Here is a 19,640-nt window from a genome sequence, read left to right as displayed (position 1 = left end):
ATATGGGGTGAGACTACACGACTTTAGAATACTTTGACATTCTTAGAAATAATAGGCTGCGCAATCGGTCACAATTCATTCATATCGACTGAACTGAATTTTAAGTGTCATCGTTAAAATATACATTAAATAAGCATATCAATTCATGGTAGCCTTTTAACATATTAACCTACATATTATTGAACTATTCAATATGAATCCGTTGTTTCATTGAAAAGCCCGGGGGGGAAAATGACTTGTCAGGGCCCCGTCCATAAAAACCAAATGTCATTAGGCAATACCATGGATGTAGTAGGATGTAAAGCGTGGCGTTAAGCAATATCGGCGAATGAACACAAATAGTTTGTGTTTTGAATTATTTTACTTACTTGTGCCAAGCAAATGAAGCATGAAGCACATTCGAAAAGTTGTAATTCATGCATAGGTCAAGCTCATCTTATAGGCTAGGCTATGAAAACGTAGTAAGTTTTTTATCGTTGATAATTACATCATCGTAAACTTTTACCCTTTTAGCTGTTCCAAAAAAATGAAAGGATGTTTTGCTGCCTTTTCATCTTTACTAGTTAACATTAGCTAGCAATAGACTGGAGAGAAAAAAATCATTTAACGTTGATTCACTGTGCCGACAAGTACTTCATTGGATGCATACTGATGCCTTTAACCAGAAAGCTTATACAGTAACCCAGTGAACAAAAATAAGAAATTAGTGCCTGTTCCTCCTGGCTCCTTGAAATCCACAGATGCTTCTCTTCTCATTGTTCCAAGATCTAGACTTAAACACAGATTTTGGAATAACTTGCCTGGCAAGATCAGGGCAGCAAAATGTGTTTCTTCTTTTAGATCACTAAAGACTTTTTATTGATTTATTTATAATTTTCATTGTTTTAACTCAGTTTTATTTGTTTTAATGTTGTTTTGATGTGTCTTATTTGTAAAGCACTTTGTAGTGTTTCTGAAAAGTGCTATATAAAGCTGATCATTATTACATGAAGCAAAGTCTCAAGACCTGCAGCAAACTGAGGAAATGTAGTCTAATCCTGGGAGGCGTAGTGTCTACTATACTATACCCACATTAAACTGATTGATCAATTATCTGCCCATCTTATACAGTAGCTGTTTAGTTGGGATGTTCTTGAGTAATGTGCTGGTTGCGTGTCTAATATGTGGTACAAATGGTGCACTGGAAAACAAAATAGTATTCTAAGCTTTCTTGTAAAATCTGCTCCACGCACACACATTTCATTATGATTTTGCTCAGATGGTATCTCATCAAGCAATTATGGAATAAAATTGCAGCCTCTAAAAGCTAGCTATTTTTATCAAGTCAAGGCTTCTTACACTATACTTAAAGGACAACACAGTATGTGTTTGATATTGAATGGTGCTGGAGGGCTTAGGTTTTATCCACACTTCTTTAGATAAAATTTTGTTATATTCAGTCAGTTTGTAAAAAAACTGAAAGAGAAAGAGAAATAAAATCACTCCTTTAACCCAGACGGTCAAGGGGTTAAAGGAGCCTTCTCCTAAGCGTTAATGCTTTTATCCACATGCGCTCCATTTTATCACATCTCCATCGGCACATGCATAGTCACTCTGTCAGTTTCTGCTGCTACTGATGGTGCAATTCCCATCACTTCATTTACCAAGAGCAGCATCACAGACGAGACCTGCTCATTTCCATTTATTGAAATCCCATTTCTATTCCATCTGCTAACTAGTCACCTGTGAAACTAGTTTTTAACCATGATTTGGAAGCACACTGGCTTCGGATGCCTACCCCATCCCCTTTACTAGTGTTTATTCCCAACCATAAAAACCGCTCGAGGGGCACACACTGCCAGCGCAGGTCGTTACATTGTAAAACACCATGGCAGGGTGGCACACAACATTGCGCATTGAGAAGCTAAGTGTGTCAGGGAGGAATTAAAGAATAAATTTCCCCTTCCAATTAAAAGACGTATTTGTGCAACGTTAGCGGTGGAAGGGAACATTATCAATGAGGGGAAGAAAACACACTGTTACAACTCAGGAGGCACAATTACTGAGGCTGGTGGTATGCAATTAAATAGTGCTGTTTAGACTGTGCTACTCCCCGCTTACAAACACAGAACATATAGAGGAGACAAAACAGGCTTTGGATGTATCCCCAAATCCCAACAGCTGGGGGAACAGATGACTGAAAAGTAAACACAAACAGTAGCAAAATTACATCAAAGGAAGATGAGGTGATGAGCCTATACATTTACATAGAGAAAATTCTGAGAAATTAAAAAATATTCACTATTTTCACACATAAGGTAAAATCAGCACAAAATAACAAAAAGAACACTCTTGGAAAAAAAGGACATTGCAGGTTTTATTGAGAAAGATGCAGTTTACCAGGGTATGATCCAAAAAAAATGTATATAGGGCAAGCACCACACTACACCCACACTGCATTAAATCATGTTTGAGTCATCGCCCCTCCCACCTCCTGCAGCCCCTCCAAATCATACTGTGTGCGTGGTGAGTGGAGCTCACTGGCATTGTTAAAAATGTACAATATAAAGCTTTAAGCTCGCAACAAGTGAAAATGGGTCACAGAAGTAATGCAAGTGGAAATCAATTGGCAGATGAGTCCTTTTTATTCATGTGTCAACCCTACTGATATTTCAGAACATCTTAAACATCGGATACTACAACAAACTCCTAACACGCCATATTCTCTCCCCACTTCCTTGTCCCCTCCTCTGTGCTCTTATTTTCATAACTATGCCTGATCCTTGTACTGCTGGTGCAGCATGAGCACATCTTCCTGGGAGATCCTGGTCCAGCCCTCACTGTGGACGTGGTACAGGTTGACCTGCCCTCCGCTGTAGGCGTCGCGGTATGTGGCCTGGTAGATGGCGCGGCGGCCTAGCTCGCAGGCCTCGTCCACAGTCAGGTCGTGCTGCAGGCCACTGTCCATCACACCGTAGGCGTACATGGAGCCTGAGCCCACGGCGAACAGGTCGCCACAGACCCGGTTCCCCTCTGAGTCGACGTAGTACAGCCCTGAGGACAAAGGACAAAAGGCATGTCAAGAGGGTGGGAAGGCAAAGGGAGGTAGGAAGTAACAGTGTAAAGGGAGTTGTGTTCGATGCAAAAGCACCCTCCATTCTCCTGACTCAGGAGTTGAGCTTTGTCAGGAAAACTGAGATGGTGTTCATCAACACCGCCACTCTCACACAAACAAACACACACAAACTTTGAAGCGCGCACACACACACACACACACCACGTCCTCCAGAGAGAGAATATGAACAGCTGCAACCTCTCCAAGTGAAGTAAGGCTGGCAGATATGAACAGCTGCATCCTCTTCAAGTAAAATGAAGCCGGCCGCGGAACCTGCTGACGAGGCGCGGGCCACATCGCTGTCTGCCCAGGGGCCCTGCTCCCGGCCTTATTGATCCTAACAAACACGCCAAAAATTAACTATCGACCCGCAACCCGAGCTGCACAGGTAACTGCACCTCGTACCTCGAGGACAAAAAAAACAGCACGCTCACATCCTGTGGACATCAGACGAGAACAGCACATTCATATCCTTCCGCACATACACACACTTGCCTCTATGCAGACATTTCCTTCACATGTAGGCACACTTGAAAGACACATGGAGGCACGAGCTCACCCCACGCTAAACATGTAATCCCACGTGCACTGCAGTCCCACAATGCTCTGATGGACCTATGAGGGACAGTTTGCTCCACACCACGCTTCATGGACACATGCGAGACATTTTGTTCCATGCCATGACACACTCGCTAGGCCTGATCCCAGAGTGACGTGGAACGGGTGACTAGCACCAGCCTGTGAGTTCGCCCACAGCCAGCCTGCAGATGGTAAAAAGACAGCCTGCAAAAAGGCGTGTTTTTCATAGCACTTCACAAAGCAAAACCCGTGAAAATGATACTCACACAGAGAAACGCAGGGACACATGCATATAAAATTGCCTAATATCCACCACTATCGCTCATCTCCCACATTAAAAAACACTTCAAAATGCCCTCAGATTGCACATCCCTGCTTGCAAAGTTCCTCAGCTAAACTAGTGACAGTCTATTAGGGATAGAGAGCCACTTGCTTTTCTGAAAAAAGGGGCTTACCATTGCTTTCAACTGGCAAATTGCAGCTTCCTCAGCCTGTCGTTAGCTTGCCATGATAATCATCCAGTGCCTGCCTATGCACGGGGGTAATTTGCCATTCTGAGACCTGCCTGTTCCTCTTGAAAACTGTAAGGGACTCGTTAAAAACATAATAGGCTGTGAGAGAGAGTTGTAAAGGCAGCCTCTTGTGTTGAGTAGCAAAGTTGACGGAGGTGGATAAGGACTCTTTAGGAGGTCCAAGTATAGAAGCAGAGCGGCACCAAAAACACACTTCCCACATCCATTCCTTTCCAAACACACCTGGGGTCTTTGAAAAGCCCAATGTGATATCGCTTAATCGCTGCACCTCAAACGCTGACGCAGAAACGTCATAGGAAGGTGGCGATGAGTGCTCAGAACATTGGGGGTGGGGGGCAGAAGCAGGGGCACGTTGCCTGGATAATGGAGCACTGCAGAAGTGGCGGCCAAGTGAGGATCCTTCCACTCCATCGATCAACTGACAGGTGCTTAAGGAGCCTTTTTTAAACAGTAGCCTATGTAGCTGGCTGGACTGACAGTTTTTAGAGGTAGGTGAGGAGCACAGAGAGATGGATGGGTGGCTAGCATCAAATGGGTCAGTGTCTGTCCGTCATCTGTCCTTCCCACTAGAATTTACTGCTGGATCAGATGTGAAAAATAAAAAGAGCAGCAGTTGAACAGACGGGAACAGAACTATTACATCACTCTCTTGGGAGTGGCTGTAAAACGGACTGCCACATGGGTCTTCTCTGACGAGGTCTCATATCATACACTATACTACTATTTATCATGGGGGCCACATCCCATTTAATCACATACCACCTAATTGCAAACCCTTCATGTCCTTGTGCAGCAGAGGGTGCTATACAGAGTATAGTTGCTTTTCGCTGTCAAAAGCAAAGCCACTACCGACTTATCAAGCTTTAACTATACACTGATTATAAGTGTCATAACATTTAATGTTATTACATAGAACCATATTTGTCAAGCTCCTCAACATAGCTTATATTCGATGTATTTTGCATGCAGCTTAAGACACTCCATTAAGGGAATAAGTGCTCTTGACGTGATTGTAGCCGGTTAATGAGCTTCCCGTCTAATCGCAATTGATTTAATTTACATGACATTTACCTCTCCATTCAATCAAAGGCATAGTGGGGGCCATGGCAAAGCTCCCACACCTATTGAACTTATACAGGGATCATTATTTCCCCAACTGATTGCCTGGAATTTAACGTGTGTCATTTACTTTTGTTGGCATACCGGCGGGCCACCATTGTTCACACAGCCACCATGCTTTCCAGACAAAGCCAGCATCGATCTCAGCAGGTGTACGGGCATTATGCAGGCGACCCAATTGTCCAGGGCTGAGACCCAGCGTCCATCATCCCGCCGCACTCTCGCTGGCCCGCAGTCCCAGCCTCATCGATTTCCCATTACTGTGTCACTGTGGCGGCCTCTTTAAGCACACCTTCTGTGATGTACGGCCTCACACTGCGTGGCATCCAAAAGCCACAGCTTAAAGTACAAAGAGGGGCAGAGCATAAGAGAGGCTGCAGTACCATCTAGTGGGTAACTCTGGGAACTGCAAATGTGTTTATACTTAGATGAAACTGTATTTGTAACTGGAAAACCACATGAATTGACAGTTCTGTATACAAAAGAAAAACTGGACATCCTTAAAATGTTTTAATACTCAAGTGTGGATGGTCAGTTGTTTCATATCAAGAAACATTAACTGCTAACCCTACATTGAAACAAAAGACCTACATTTCAGACTTATGCTGAACAGCTAACCACTCAAGTTTAACCTCAGTTTGGGAAGTAATGAATGCCATCAAATTGTTTCCTTGGGACTAAAGCATATGGCAACTCATCAAAAACACTGACACTGTATTTAAAGGAGTGGATTATTTTCCTCATCGTGTGAGCTGCAAGTAAAAAAATAGCGTGCCAAAATGTGATGCACTCCACACAAAAACAGAGTGGAAATCACATGCCAATCGGCAGATTGATCGAGAAAGAAAATAATCATTTGTTGCAGCTCTAAAACTAATACGTTTTGTACTAGAGTACAAAAGTTGTTCAGTTTTGAATACTTTCCTTCATTCATCTGAACTCTGATATTACATTATTATACATTGCAAACCCCACCTGTCTGTCATCCAAGTACAACAAAAGCTGAAAAGATAAACAAAAAATTCTAATTTAAAATAAATTATAGTCTTTAACAAAAAGAAGGAAAACAAAAAGGTATACAAAAACATTTATACAAGTAAATGATTGAAATGGCTCCTTACCTCAGTACTAAAACATAATGATCAACTCTGTTGGCAGCTGTAGTTTTTTTTTTTTTTTTTTTAAACTGTTAGAAATCTAATTTTGGATCATAAACTGCCATAGGCCATATGTGCATGTCATATACAGCTGTTGTATTTACCTGGGCCTCTCTTGTCCCAGCCACACACCATGGTTCCCATGCTGAGTCCCATGCCCTTGTACTGGTACACCATGTTAGCAAGCAGCTTGGAGGCTGCTGCCACCGAGATGCGCTCCTTGTTGCGAAGCTCGTAGATGCGGCACTGGCGGGCCAGCAGGCGCTCCCAGAAACTACAGTCTGCAGCTCCTCCAGCCATAGTACCCAGCAGGTAGGGGTTGATCTCAATCACCTTCTTCACTGTCTGCGAGGCGATGTAGGAGCCTGCTGTGGCCCGAGAGTCCACCGCTACAATAACACCATGCTGGAACTGAGAGAGGCAACAGCAGGGGGACAACATGTCAGTGAAGCACATTACAGCAGGAGGGAAACATGTGACAACAGAGCAGTCACTGATGGATCAGTATTTACAGTTTACTTATTAACTACCTGTTATTTCCATCTAGACAAGGCAGAAATGTGATGCTGCTCTACAACTGTCAGAGAGATGCAATATATGGTTCAACTCTGCCAGAAATCTGCTGGATAAGATGGAAGACTTTTGCGTTTCCCTCCAAAAACCTTTATCACTGAACTGACAGACAATCACAACACCCATATAGTGCAAAAGTGAAGACAACAGATTTGGCCAGTCAGAGGATGATGTCTGCTGGGGAGGTTTTCATCAACCAGCCTCCCCCCACCACTCTGGGATTAGGGGATAAAGTTGTCGTTTTTTAATCTTTTCTTTTTATCAACAAATCCCCTGAAGAGACAAAAACCAACTGCAGGTACGTGTGTCTGTTCGTACCAACCTACCGAGCATCAGTGATATTGAAGAGGTGAGGTGCCTGCGCAGAGCCTAAAGGACGCTAAAAGTCAATAAATCTCTCTTTTATCTTGTTCAGTATTTACACTGCTCTGCGTGTTTGACACAGTGAGGAAAATGCTGTACTGGATGTTTTCATTGTAATGAAAAGATATTTCACCCAAATGCACGGGCAATATGGCTCATATGTGTTTTTAATAGACAACAATGGGGTTCTGTGGCACAGGGGCAGAACCTATATAGGGCTATTAAACAATCTTGTTAGTAGCATGAATTCATTGTTGGTTTTGGTGTTTTCATGGGACTTTAATTACAAATTACAATTGGATAATTACAAAATAACAGTATCGACCGATTCTTTAAGTGGAATGCAAACACATCTGGACTCACTTTAAATCAGCTTTTAGGCCTTGCTTAAATCTTTGTTGCACAAGTAAGCAGTTTACCTTGAACTTTTTAGAAGTTTCATTCCCTCTTTTGTTGACATTATTCATTAGTGCTTTAGTAGCTCCAGCTTTGTTCTATACTCCTACGACAACCGAGGAGCATTTCCACAGTAGTGTTTTTGTTGCTTTTTGAGACAAACTCATGGTGTGTTACTGTTATAATTCATCAGTTTTTAAGGGCTAATACCAATATTTGTTATACTTATGCCTTCAAGTTTGACCATTTCTAGGGAAACCAAACATTTAATATTTCACCATCAGAATGTTATGCCTGGTTCTGAAATAATACTTAGAGCATCATGTATGGCAATCACAGTTGACATCTGGCTTAAAAGGAACCACATTTACAGAAAGAATGTTTAATTACATGAACAAATAATAGATGTAAAATAAATTCTAATCACAAATTGTTCAGGCTGTTCTCCTTCCTACCATAGATGTTGTAAAAGCCTGCCAGCACATATCACTGAATACATTTTTTACACATTGACCCGTTAGATCTCCTGGTGTACAGTTAAATGACCTTTAAAAAAAAAAAAGAAAAAAGGCATAGATAGTTAAAACATTGTTCCAAATGCCAAATCTGATGAACAAAATTAATAATCATGTACTTTACATGTCATCAACTGTGTTATAATGCCCCAGTCATCTTTGCCAACATGGATGTGATATTGTAGAAAAGGTTTCAGTCGTATGAGGGACTACACCGTCATGAATGTGATATGTTTAACTTGAAAAAATTAAGACTTCAGGATCAGGTCTTTGTCACTCAAGGGGAAATTTTGATTTACAGTAGAGGGCAAACACAAGAGGACATGGGACATTAATCACAACAGTTACAGCAAACAACAAAATAAAAAAGTAGTAATAAAGATGTATCTGTTCATTAAAAGTATCAAACCATTGGAATGGTAGCCATGATAAAGTGCTGCTGAGCAGTGCAGTCCGGGTTCAGTGCAAATTAAGCGCATTTATTGCACTTGGAACAAAATAACCTATTGCTTTTTACCCTGAGGGAACTGTAACCGAATTTCTCCAAGACTGGGTGGTCAGAGTTGGATAAGATCGACTGTGCCTTCCGCAAAACTTGTCTGTCTTCGGTATCTGCCCACGAAAGATGCTGCATGCCAATTATTTTGCTGGCTACAAACTATTTTTGTTTTGCACTGTGAGGTTCCCATACCAAGAAATCAAACAAACAGTTAAATGGACTCAATAAAAGGATTTGTAAAATAAAGCCCTCAGTGTCCTGTCCACATTAAAAGTATTCAGTTTGCGCAGAAAGTGTAGTCTCTGCAGGCCCTTTATCATATTTAGCTTTTACTCCACAATACAAAAATACAGCACATGTACTATTAGAAGCACCCAAGCTGATATAGCATCAGGTAAAATACAAATTGGGGTTATCTTTATATCATAGTGTTGAGAAATGATTGAAAATAAACCTATGTTTTTTTTTTAATCTAGGCTTAATTAAACCAGACAAAAGCCCTGTGTAGATGCTGCACAGGTGCTGTTTATAGAAGGGGCATCTTGTTTCCCATTCATGCACTGGTCAGGTGCAAAGCCACAAGGCAGAATGGCTATAGCTATTGATTGTTGACACCTAAACAGTAAGTACAGCCATTGCTGTCAAAACCACACATAGATGACCAGCTTAACGTTTATCGAGTTGCTTTTAAAGCCAGACATGTGTTACACAAATTACCATAAATGGCTAACGTTATGTGAACATCTGCAATGAGAAAGCGGTTTGTAGCCATGCTAGCATGCTAACGTTCGAAACGTAGCGTTATGTTAGCTCTAAAGCATACTGTTTAAAGTCTGGAGGATTTATCAAACGTCTACTTTGACAACTAACGTTATTTACGTATAGTTATATAGTTTTATGTTGCTAGCTAGCTACAATAAGCTACTCGTATACTTACTTTAAATGCTAAGGTGGTGGTTCCATGCAGGAACTCTATTTTCCTCTCGACGCCATCCTCGTCCCCGGCACACAGCGGGTTTTTAACGGAAAAACTGAGACCGTCTCCGGGCGTAGCGTCAAATCCCAGACTGCTCTGTCCGGGTCCACGTTCAAAAGCAAAAGGCTGACAATTATCAAATGAAAAATCCGCACAATCACTGTTCAACACACTAGCAAGAGCCATCTTTGAAATTGTCTGATGAGCAAGCAACTTCCGCCGTTTAAGGGTACAAAATTGATTGAGTCATGGTAAAACCACACAGCGCCCCCTGTGTTTTCGGCGGACTGTAAATTTAGTGCTGTGATGTAGACCTACAGGTTATTAAGAAGATGAGTAAACTGTCACTCAGGCAAATAAAAACAAGATTTCAAGGTTACAACAATTTGATATTACTTAGCATATTAGAGTACATGAATTATGAAGCAAAGAATGTATTCTAGCTATCTGAGAAAAGTGGATAAACTCTGAAGAAGGTGGCCAAACACAGTACCTGACTTTACACTATTTCACATTTTTGCTTCATCCCAAAGCATCTAATTTGGTCACTCTTTTTCTTTCCTCTACTATCTTCGCCCTCCTCTCCATGTCTCTATAATATTCCTCTTTCAGGTCCTCTCTCTTTCTTTGGCTCCATCCCTGGGCTGTGATGTGGAAGAGGTCCACATTGTTTCCTGAGTAGGCATCCCTGTGAGTGGCTCTGAACACTGCTTCTCTTGCCAACGAGATGGCCTCTTCTTTACTCAGGCTCCACCTTAGCCCTCTATCCAGGACTCCATAAGCATAAGGAGATCCTGAGCCCACAGAAAAGACATCCCCCTGCAGTCGGGCTCCATCGCTGCACACATATATCAGCTTTGGGCCACTGTTAGGGGATGCAGAATGTGCCATTGCAGTAACATCTTGGCTACTAACCCCAGCTGAGGAGCTATCATCAGTAATAAAGGATGAGTCTTCTGACCTCTTTGCACCGTCAATGTTACGTGCTTCCTTATCCCAGCCACACAGTGTAAGAGCCACACACACTTCAGTCCCTTTAAATGGGTGCAGCATAAAGGAGAGGAGCTTGGCAGTGCCACGTATTGAAAGGCAACGTCTGTGCCGCAGTTGGTAGAGTCTGATCTCTCTGGCCAGAATTCGCTCCCACAGCATGCAGTCTGCACCGCTACCAGAGGAGGTGACCACTAAATGCGAGTGAATAGGGGTAATCTTATGAACAGCTGGACAGGCAACAAGCCCCCCAGCACTGGCACGTGTGTCTGCAGCTGCAATGACCCCACCTTGGAAGATGAAACCCAAGGTCGTTGTTCCGTGAGACAGAGGAAAAGGCCTGCGGACCGTCACTGAATGGTTGGCTGGGAAAAAAGGGAATGAACGCCTGTGGTTGAAAGGGGCAGAGTTTGGCAAAGTTGGTATGAAGAAATCCAGTGGGATCCCACTATTTCTCCCAGACTTCTTTAGTCTCCCCAATCCAAAGTTGTAATAGTCAGTCATATAAAAAGATGTGGCTGTATCTTCGAAATGAGAGGCAGGAAACCACTTGCGTTGCACAGAAGTTTCTTTGAAGCCACAAATATCTTCCAAAGCCATAATGATGTAAGTGAAGCAGATACATATATAGATTGATTAGAATATCAGAGTGTCTTTCCCAGAAATTGGCAGGCAAAAGGTACGCATCACACACAGTTTAAACCAGAGTCCATCCATAGAAAAACTGGTCAAACAAAGTCATCAGCCTCGTAAATCCCACTATGGTTTGTAAAGGTGACTGTTGCCACCTAGTCTCACTCATTCATCTAATGTCTAGTCTGAAAGACCAAAGTTTTTACCCTTTTATAGGCCTCCCAAATATGACACCTTGCAAAAACACACAAACACACACGTAGGCCTATGTCCAAAAGCATTTGAGTTGACATAGGTGATATTTTATCCTACCTGCTGTGAAAGTAATATCTAGAGAAGCCCTTTTCTGCAAATCTTATATGTTTTTCTGAGTGACCGAGTTATCTTGCTAGTTGTGGGCAAGTTCATACAAATCTTTCACATCATTTTCACTTCGTTGTTAAAGGAAGGCACGGACCACCAATAGCAGGGTTTTCATTTTCTGCCAAACCTGCTTTCCATACTGGAGCTCTGTCTTAAACATGGTCCTGAGACTTGCTACAACAACACAATATACACAGAAATAGAAGAGCTGAAGTAATAATTCATCTGATTAAATAAAATTTAAAAAATAAAATTATTCTAACAAAATAGATTCTCTTTCTATGACTTTACTTTATTTTAATTTATTTTACAGCATAAAAATGTATTGTTGTGACAAAAAACGTACATGAAAGCTTTGACATGAAAACATCAACTGTTCAAATTTCATAAAGACTGTAGATGCAGGGTTATCGCGGTAATTTACGAGATATGCAACTGAAGTACTTGCGAAGCCATTTTGGGTCTAAATCATTTTTCTACCCAATGAGCATGCACGTCGTTGCAGATCCAAGATGGCATCAGTGTCCTCGTAAACCAGAGCAACGGGATGGTCCCAGGCAATTCATTCAGTCGGCTAAAAATCATGGCGTCCGTCAGTACGGGGAGCAGGGTGTCCTGCGGGAGAGATTTGAATTGCGTGCCGGAGGTAGCCGACACGTTAGCTGCGGTCGCCAAACTTGGGTGAGGAGTGTGCTGCATTCTGCAAGTTGTTTATTTGTAGAAATTATCTTGTCGCGTTGGTGTGCAGGCATAATGTCAGTGCGTGGATCTGCTAGCATAATGTCAGTGCGTGATGCTTGCTAAGCTAGCCGGTGAATTACCAGCACGTGCCCAATCACAAAGGTTCTTGACACTGGTGTGCAATAGTTATTTTACTCGTATAGGCTATACTATTTAAAATGTTTTGAGCATGCTGGGGAATAGTTGAGTAAATAGGTTTGCGTTTCACCTCTGCTTGACATTATAATGTTTAAATGATGTGCGTTCTTTCTGTGGTGTCCAGGTTTGACTTCCTGTGCATGCCCCTGTTCCACTCGAGGTTCAAGAGAGAGTTTGAGTTGGAGCCCGCTAAATCAAGACCCGGTGCTCAGACCCGATCAGACCTGCTGCTGTGTGGAAGAGGTTAGTGTTTCAACCCTCATTTTCTATCATGTCAAGCGTTATTGGTCATTAACTTACTTTACGCTATCTGTATGCTGCAATAGGCCCCTGTGACACTATAGATGGATGGATGGATGGATGGATGAACTGATGAGTGATTATAATGGCTGAAGTGTAAACCTATATGTTAAGTAAAATGATGGGTGTTTTGCTCCTGGATTACAGTTCTTTTTGTTGAATTCTTGGCAGGTTGACAGAACCACTCTGATTAACTTCATTTTACTATATTGTCCAAGCCATGTTCCCATGCCTGTTTTCGTCATGTTCAGCAATGTTGTATTTTAACATAAGTAAGCTCAATTCAGCACCTTGCTGTACAGTGCATAATACTATACTTGCACATTTGCACAGTGTATTTTTGTCCACTGTCGTCATTATACAGTGTACATTACTCTAATACATATTAAAGTTAGGGTTCGGTCTGTGTTTTAGGTTCAGTTTCTATTCTCAGACTAAATTGTATTCTTTTGGTGTGGTTTATTGACAACATTCTAATATATTTGTAAAATGTAATATAACATTTTAGACTTTTGTTGGGGGATAGAAGGTAAAGTCTGCACTTATTTCAAACGTTTTCCCTGGTGTTTACACAGTCTATCTACCTTTTATCTAGGTAGTGACACGCGTTAAATGTCTGACATCAAGAATATTAGAAAATAAGAATTACAAGGCTAGGTAATTTAATCATATGATCAAAAAATCGATTTTAAATGAAATCTTCAGGAAGCAAACAAGGTATAAAGTATCACATACACCCAAAACAGAAATCACATCATAAAAGTCAAAGGTGGTATGACATATTTCAAATATCAATGTATTGAAAAGTAATAATTCTAGTTAATTGGTTACTATTGATGTGTGACTTGGCTGCTGTAACACTGGCATTAATTATTAACATTAATTAACATTAACTATGTCTCAGCACTAACGCAAAGAGTTGCCATATCAGATTTAGCATATAGGTAAAAGGTTAGCTTAAGCCCCTTTTCCACCCTTACTTCGCAAACTATGGGGCCAGTAAAACCGATAAATGTTACAGTATCATTGAGAGCTTTAATGACTGCGGGGATTGACAAGAAATGCTAATATGTCGGTTGATGCTTTTTCTTAACTATCCATTATGCTTGATCTAGATTGGAATACTCTTGTTGTTGGGAAACTCTCTCCATGGATCGACGCAGATTCAGAAATCGAGACAGAACGCAGAAACTCGGAGGCCGTAAGTTCCTCACTTTGGACAATATCTTTGACGTACACCTTCTTTGAGGTCATCGTGGATGTTGTTGCTAGAGAGGGTTCTTTGATCTCAAGACTTTGTAGTATGAGTGAACTTATCTTGTCCAGTCTCTCCTATCTACTGCTCTGAATCCTGTCTCCTTGTGTCATCCCGCCACGCTCTCATCATACCTTTTCCTGTGTTTCTCTCCAGGCTCTGGCACAGGAGCTAAACTTCTCAGCCTACCTGGGCCTACCTGTCTTCATGGTCCCTCTAAAGGGCCCTCATAATGCCAATCTAGCCCGCCTGCTGCTAAACCACATCCACACTGGACACCACACGTCAAATGTAAGACACACAGCATTAAAAAACTCAACATGCACACGTAGATTGCTTTTAGCTATTAGAGAAGTTGAGCAGGTAGCTGAATTCATCCGCTAACTGCTGTTGTCCTCTGTGTCTGATTAGTTCTGGATACGTGTCCCGCTGATGGCTTCAGAGGACATGCGGGAAGATCTGATTGAGAATGAACCGAGCACTTGCATCGATGACACAAGTGTTGATGAGAAGACCTGGAGCTGGTTAGTTTCACGCCAATCCACTTGCTGAGCAGTGCTGTCTGCATGCTAAAACAGTTGTCATTGATTTCCTTTAAATTACCTTTTTGTTTCCTTTAGGTGGCACTCATTTAGAACCCTTTGTGATTACAACAAGAGGATCTGTCTTGGTGAGAGAGAGCACACTGTGAAGCAACAGCCTGGGGCAAAGTCAGTGCATTAAGAAATAATTATGGCCATGTCTGCTACTGAAAATGTACTTTTTTTTTTGTATTCCTGAAGCTATTGAAGTTGGAGCAGACATGCCATCAGACGCTGTGATTGATAAGTGGCTCGGGGAACCTATCAAAGCAGCCATACTTCCCACCAGCATCTTCCTAACTAATAAGAAGGGCTTCCCTGTTTTGTCAAAAGCCCATCAGCGTATAATCTTCTCTCTTTTCAAGGTATGATTCAACTGAAATTAATCGCCAGCCAAATGCAGAAGTGGTGTTTTAATAAAAACAGTCTCTTTTCTTAGCTGGAGGCCCAGTTCATCTTCACAGGAACCAGTCGCCACACTGAGAAGGACTTCCGATCCTACCTGCAGTACCTGGAATACCTCAACCAGAACCGGCCTGCACCCAATGCCTACGAGCTCTTCGCCAAGGGTTATGAAGATTACCTGCAGTCTCCCCTCCAGGTAAGGAAGTGCTCATTTGTGTTCACATAATATATTTATGTTTTCTTTTTACCTTTTGATGATGAAGACTGAAGGTATTTTTTTTCCTTCCTCCCTTTAGCCACTCATGGACAACCTGGAGTCCCAGACATATGAAGTATTTGAGAAGGATCCTATTAAATATTCCCAGTATCAACAGGTAAGACCATCAGACACGACTGTAACTGCAACTGTTCAACATTGCAGAGTACTGGAACACAATAGAGCATAAGTTGACAAGCAACCGAGAGAACTTTGTTTGACCAATAGTCATGCAAACAGAGTATACATTGTGCAAAGTTTTACCCAGAACCCAAAATTCCCACTGAGGGGACATTAACATTTTTAGACTTGGTAGTGAACTCACACCCCTACAAGTGTTGGTGCTATGCTCTGTCCATTGAGCTACATACAACCTGCACTAATTCCTTGTTGCATGAATAAACTATAGGTTTATGGCCATTTCACATAAAGCTATGTAAAGCTGCTCTTAGTTGTCCATCTCACAAGCAGATATGCTTCCTTTTCAACAAATTGTCAGTGTATATTGACTCAGATATTTATTTTTTTGTAGTTAGTGACCCACAAACCCTGTCAGCAATTGAAATCATCACACATCTCCTACTCTCTAAATGTTGTGAATTTGGAAACTATTTTGAACAATCATTCAAGACAGAAGATCACACTATGGGCATGTACATCTTTAAACTGCAGGATAAAGTTAATTTGTACTCATTGTGTAGCCTACTGAAAAGTGTATTTATGAAAGACCCATCTTACACTGAACTTACTTAAAAAAATATTTCATCAACTGTCCAGTCAATGGTTGCATTTGCAACTGAAGGGAGACCTTGTATGGACAGCACAGATTGCCACTTGTGTAGCACTTGCACACCACTGACATGTCTCTTTTTGTGTGAAGTTAGTGTTAGACAATTTGTAATTAGTGTGTTAGAGGTTGACACAACATATTGAGCCTCCTGCTTTATCTTTGTGTCTACAGGCTGTATATAAATGTCTACTTGACAGAGTTCCAGAGGAGCAGAAAGACACAAATGTTCAGTGAGTATTGGTACCCAAACAATGACAAAAATAAAGACAATGTTACAACTCCAGTGGTGAGATAAGTCGTGAGGCAGTGATTGCAGCAACCTAAAAATGATGTCTCTTTTTTTCACAGGGTGTTGATGGTGTTGGGAGCAGGCAGGGGTCCCCTGGTCAATGCGTCCCTGCGCGCTGCCAGACAGGCAGACAGGAAGCTCAAGGTTTACGCTGTGGAGAAAAATCCCAATGCTGTAATCACGTGAGTTGAATACTCACAAATCACATGCTCTCTGCTCAGGTGTGAAAAATATTCACAGGCAAATGCTTGCCTTTGCAGTTGAACTTCTATCATCTGAACATACCAGGATAAGTCCTGTCTCTTTGGATCACGATGTTAGCAAAGTTGGATTTGGGAAGGTTCAAGCATGTCTGGTTAATGCATCCTGGTGTGATCAGTGGTGGTGAAAAGTCATGTATTTGTGGTACATTGACGGCTCTCCAGCTACCCTGCATGACCAAAAAAAAAAAAATCAAACATGCCTTGCAGGGAGATATTGCAGAGTTCCACTGCTGTACGGTTTCAGCATTAATCCTATACCAATGTGTGGAGTGGAGCTTAGACATTTTAAATGCTGGTGTTATTGATTCCATGCACAAACATTTTAACTGGTCCATACTTGTTCAGGCTGGAGAATTGGCGCTTTGAGGAGTGGGGTGATCAGGTGACAGTGGTGTCATGTGACATGCGGGACTGGGCAGCGCCTGAGAAAGCCGACATCATTGTCAGCGAGCTGCTTGGATCATTTGGTGACAATGAACTTTCACCTGAGTGCTTAGATGGAGCGCAGCACTTTCTCAAAGGTACTTCATTTTTTTTAAGTGAACTCTTTTGGTTGCCCCTTTTTTTTTTTTTTTTTTTAAGAATCAACTACATATGTAGATGCTGTAGCTGCAGAGTCATTGAATGCAGAGCACCCTCGGTTGTTTGCCACATCAAACATGTGGATAGCGTTTGTCATCCTCCATTACATTCCATGCCTCCTTGCCTCTCAAATCACTTTCTCTTTCCCCTTTTCCTCGTCTTGTCACGTCACTCTCAGATGATGGAGTGAGCATCCCCTGTTCCTACACGTCCTTCCTGGCTCCCCTGTCCTCCTCCAAGCTTTACAACGAAGTACGGGGGTGCCGGGAACGTGACAAGGACCCAGAGTGCCATTTTGAGACGCCCTACGTAGTGCGCCTCCATAACTTCCACCAGTTGGCTGACCCCAAACCGTGCTTCACTTTCACACACCCAACAACAGGTAAATACAAACACACTAAACTCATATTGTACGCCAAGAAACAAGTACACTATGCACTTTGACATAATGTGTTTTTGAATATGTTGACTGCTCTTTCGTTCTTCTTTCAGATATGAACAATAATCGGTATCAGTGCCTCAGATTCTCAGTGGGTTGTAACTCGGTGCTCCATGGTTTTGCTGGCTACTTTGAGACCACGCTGTACAAAGATGTCACACTCAGTAAGTCATCTCCATAAAGAGGAAGTCACGTTTTGCTAAGATTAGATCTAAATATTAATGTTTGTATTGTGTTTGTGGTAGGTATAAAACCAGATACACATTCACCTGGAATGTTCTCCTGGTTCCCCATCCTCTTCCCCCTCAAAGTAAGTTAAACAGTCACTATGCAATAAAATCCTTTGGTCTTCTAAATTTAACAATATACATCACTACATTCACATATTAATCCTGCCGTCTTCCTCAAATTCTTCCTTCAATAGCAACCCATCTCCATATCCCGGGATGATGATGTCACAGTGCGATTCTGGCGCTGCAACAACGGGAAGAAGGTGTGGTATGAATGGGCCGTGACCGAGCCCTCCTGCTCTGCCATCCACAATCCAGCAGGACGCTCCTACACCATCGGCCTGTGAAGACGACACATCAGCATACCCGTCAACAGGCATACACACACATGTTTCTGTAAGACTTGGTGGCAGTTAAAGTGGAGGTGGCCTGGCTCTTTTTATATACACAGTTAAAACCTGGACTTGTGGTGCAAAAACCCTTAAGGTGCGGTCTGGGTTTTAAAATGACCAGTGGTAGGCACTTTTGAGAAGTCTGTTTCAGCAGGCATGGACTATCACCTGTACACAAACTGTATTGTTGCTGTGAGATTGGCTTATTCAGATAAGGTCAAACACCTGGCCACTGGTTTATTTTTTTAAGGTATTTTTTCCCCTACTGTTCTAAACAGGCATTGCAGACATACACACTCAGTCCAACAGGACCTTTTGCCTTATCAAACACACATTCCATACCGCTACTTACATACTGATGAAATACCCTTCTCCTCAACACAAGAGGGTGAGATTGAAGTTTACGCTGTTCAGGTCACATACCATATTGTTTGGGAGCTGTCTCTTCATACCTTTTTGTTATTTTGTTTCTGTATGTTTGAACCATGTCAATAAAGACAACACTGTAATGTTCTCCATATACTCTGCAAGTTTTTGGGATCGGAATAGCCATTGTAAAAGTTAGTGAATAATTAAAGAATGACAGCAGGAGCAGTGTTGAAGTTTGCTTATTAAATGAGATGGCAACCTAAGCTGTAAGGATGTGAGTTGTCCAGTAGATGTCCCCCTCAGATGACAATCTGCTGGACCACAAGTAATCAATATTGGTAGTATTCTCCACTTGCTCTAACCTAAGGTGTGTAGACCAGTAGAGGTACGACTGGCAGGTGTAATGTTTAAATTTATTTTGGTGTGAGCAGAAATTCGTTCTCTCAGCCTTGTCCTTCTTTAGCGCAGACACAAGGCCCCCTACAGACCTGTCACATGTAACAAAACTTAGTCGTCAATCTAAACTAGACAGAAGAATGCAGTGTACAAGCGTGTTTCTGCATCTGCGCAACTGTCAAAATCAATTCAGCTCTCAGAGACGCTACAAAAGCACTTAAATATGCTCTTCAGTCACAGCCGACAGTGATCCTGCGCAAGTTCTAACGCCAGCATGAGGATTTCTGGAGCCTAACGCACTCCACCTCCTGACACTCATCTACTCTATACTCTTCATTTGCCATGTGTTACTTACATTACCATAATTTGAGTCTGTGCATGTAGGCCTACAAACACACCCTGTCTGGTCTTATCATGTTGCATA

The 19,640-nt window shown here is 42.0% G+C and overlaps 3 protein-coding genes across 3 annotated transcripts; 1 reads left to right on the top strand and 2 right to left on the bottom strand.

Annotated features, from left to right (window-relative positions):
- Nucleotides 1–2,343: 2,343 nt before the first annotated feature.
- On the bottom strand, nt 2,344–10,016 carry psmb5 (proteasome 20S subunit beta 5). The gene is made up of 3 exons (XM_044219356.1): nt 9,766–10,016; nt 6,587–6,893; nt 2,344–3,033 (listed from the first exon to the last, which is right to left on the bottom strand). Exons 1-3 carry the CDS (start codon nt 9,988–9,990, stop codon nt 2,750–2,752), a joined length of 816 nt encoding a protein of 271 aa, XP_044075291.1. The 5' UTR covers nt 9,991–10,016; the 3' UTR covers nt 2,344–2,749.
- Nucleotides 10,017–10,326: 310 nt separating this feature from the next.
- psmb11a (proteasome 20S subunit beta 11a) lies at nt 10,327–11,298 on the bottom strand. The gene is made up of 2 exons (XM_044219243.1): nt 10,766–11,298; nt 10,327–10,669 (listed from the first exon to the last, which is right to left on the bottom strand). Exons 1-2 carry the CDS (start codon nt 11,296–11,298, stop codon nt 10,327–10,329), a joined length of 876 nt encoding a protein of 291 aa, XP_044075178.1.
- Nucleotides 11,299–12,305: 1,007 nt separating this feature from the next.
- On the top strand, nt 12,306–18,969 carry prmt5 (protein arginine methyltransferase 5). The gene is made up of 16 exons (XM_044219400.1): nt 12,306–12,471; nt 12,794–12,912; nt 14,085–14,170; nt 14,381–14,515; nt 14,636–14,748; nt 14,845–14,894; nt 15,007–15,170; nt 15,245–15,406; nt 15,507–15,584; nt 16,428–16,486; nt 16,605–16,727; nt 17,154–17,329; nt 17,569–17,772; nt 17,883–17,993; nt 18,075–18,139; nt 18,254–18,969. The coding sequence occupies exons 1-16, from the start codon at nt 12,338–12,340 to the stop codon at nt 18,404–18,406; spliced, it is 1,932 nt and encodes a 643-aa protein (XP_044075335.1). The 5' UTR covers nt 12,306–12,337; the 3' UTR covers nt 18,407–18,969.
- Nucleotides 18,970–19,640: the final 671 nt, after the last annotated feature.

The sequence above is a fragment of the Siniperca chuatsi genome, linkage group LG13, assembly GCF_020085105.1.
Source record: "Siniperca chuatsi isolate FFG_IHB_CAS linkage group LG13, ASM2008510v1, whole genome shotgun sequence".
NCBI classification, from domain to species: Eukaryota; Metazoa; Chordata; class Actinopteri; order Centrarchiformes; family Sinipercidae; genus Siniperca; species Siniperca chuatsi.
The sequence above is the reverse complement of the archived record's forward strand: the minus strand, read 5'-3'. Positions and strand labels throughout refer to the sequence as shown.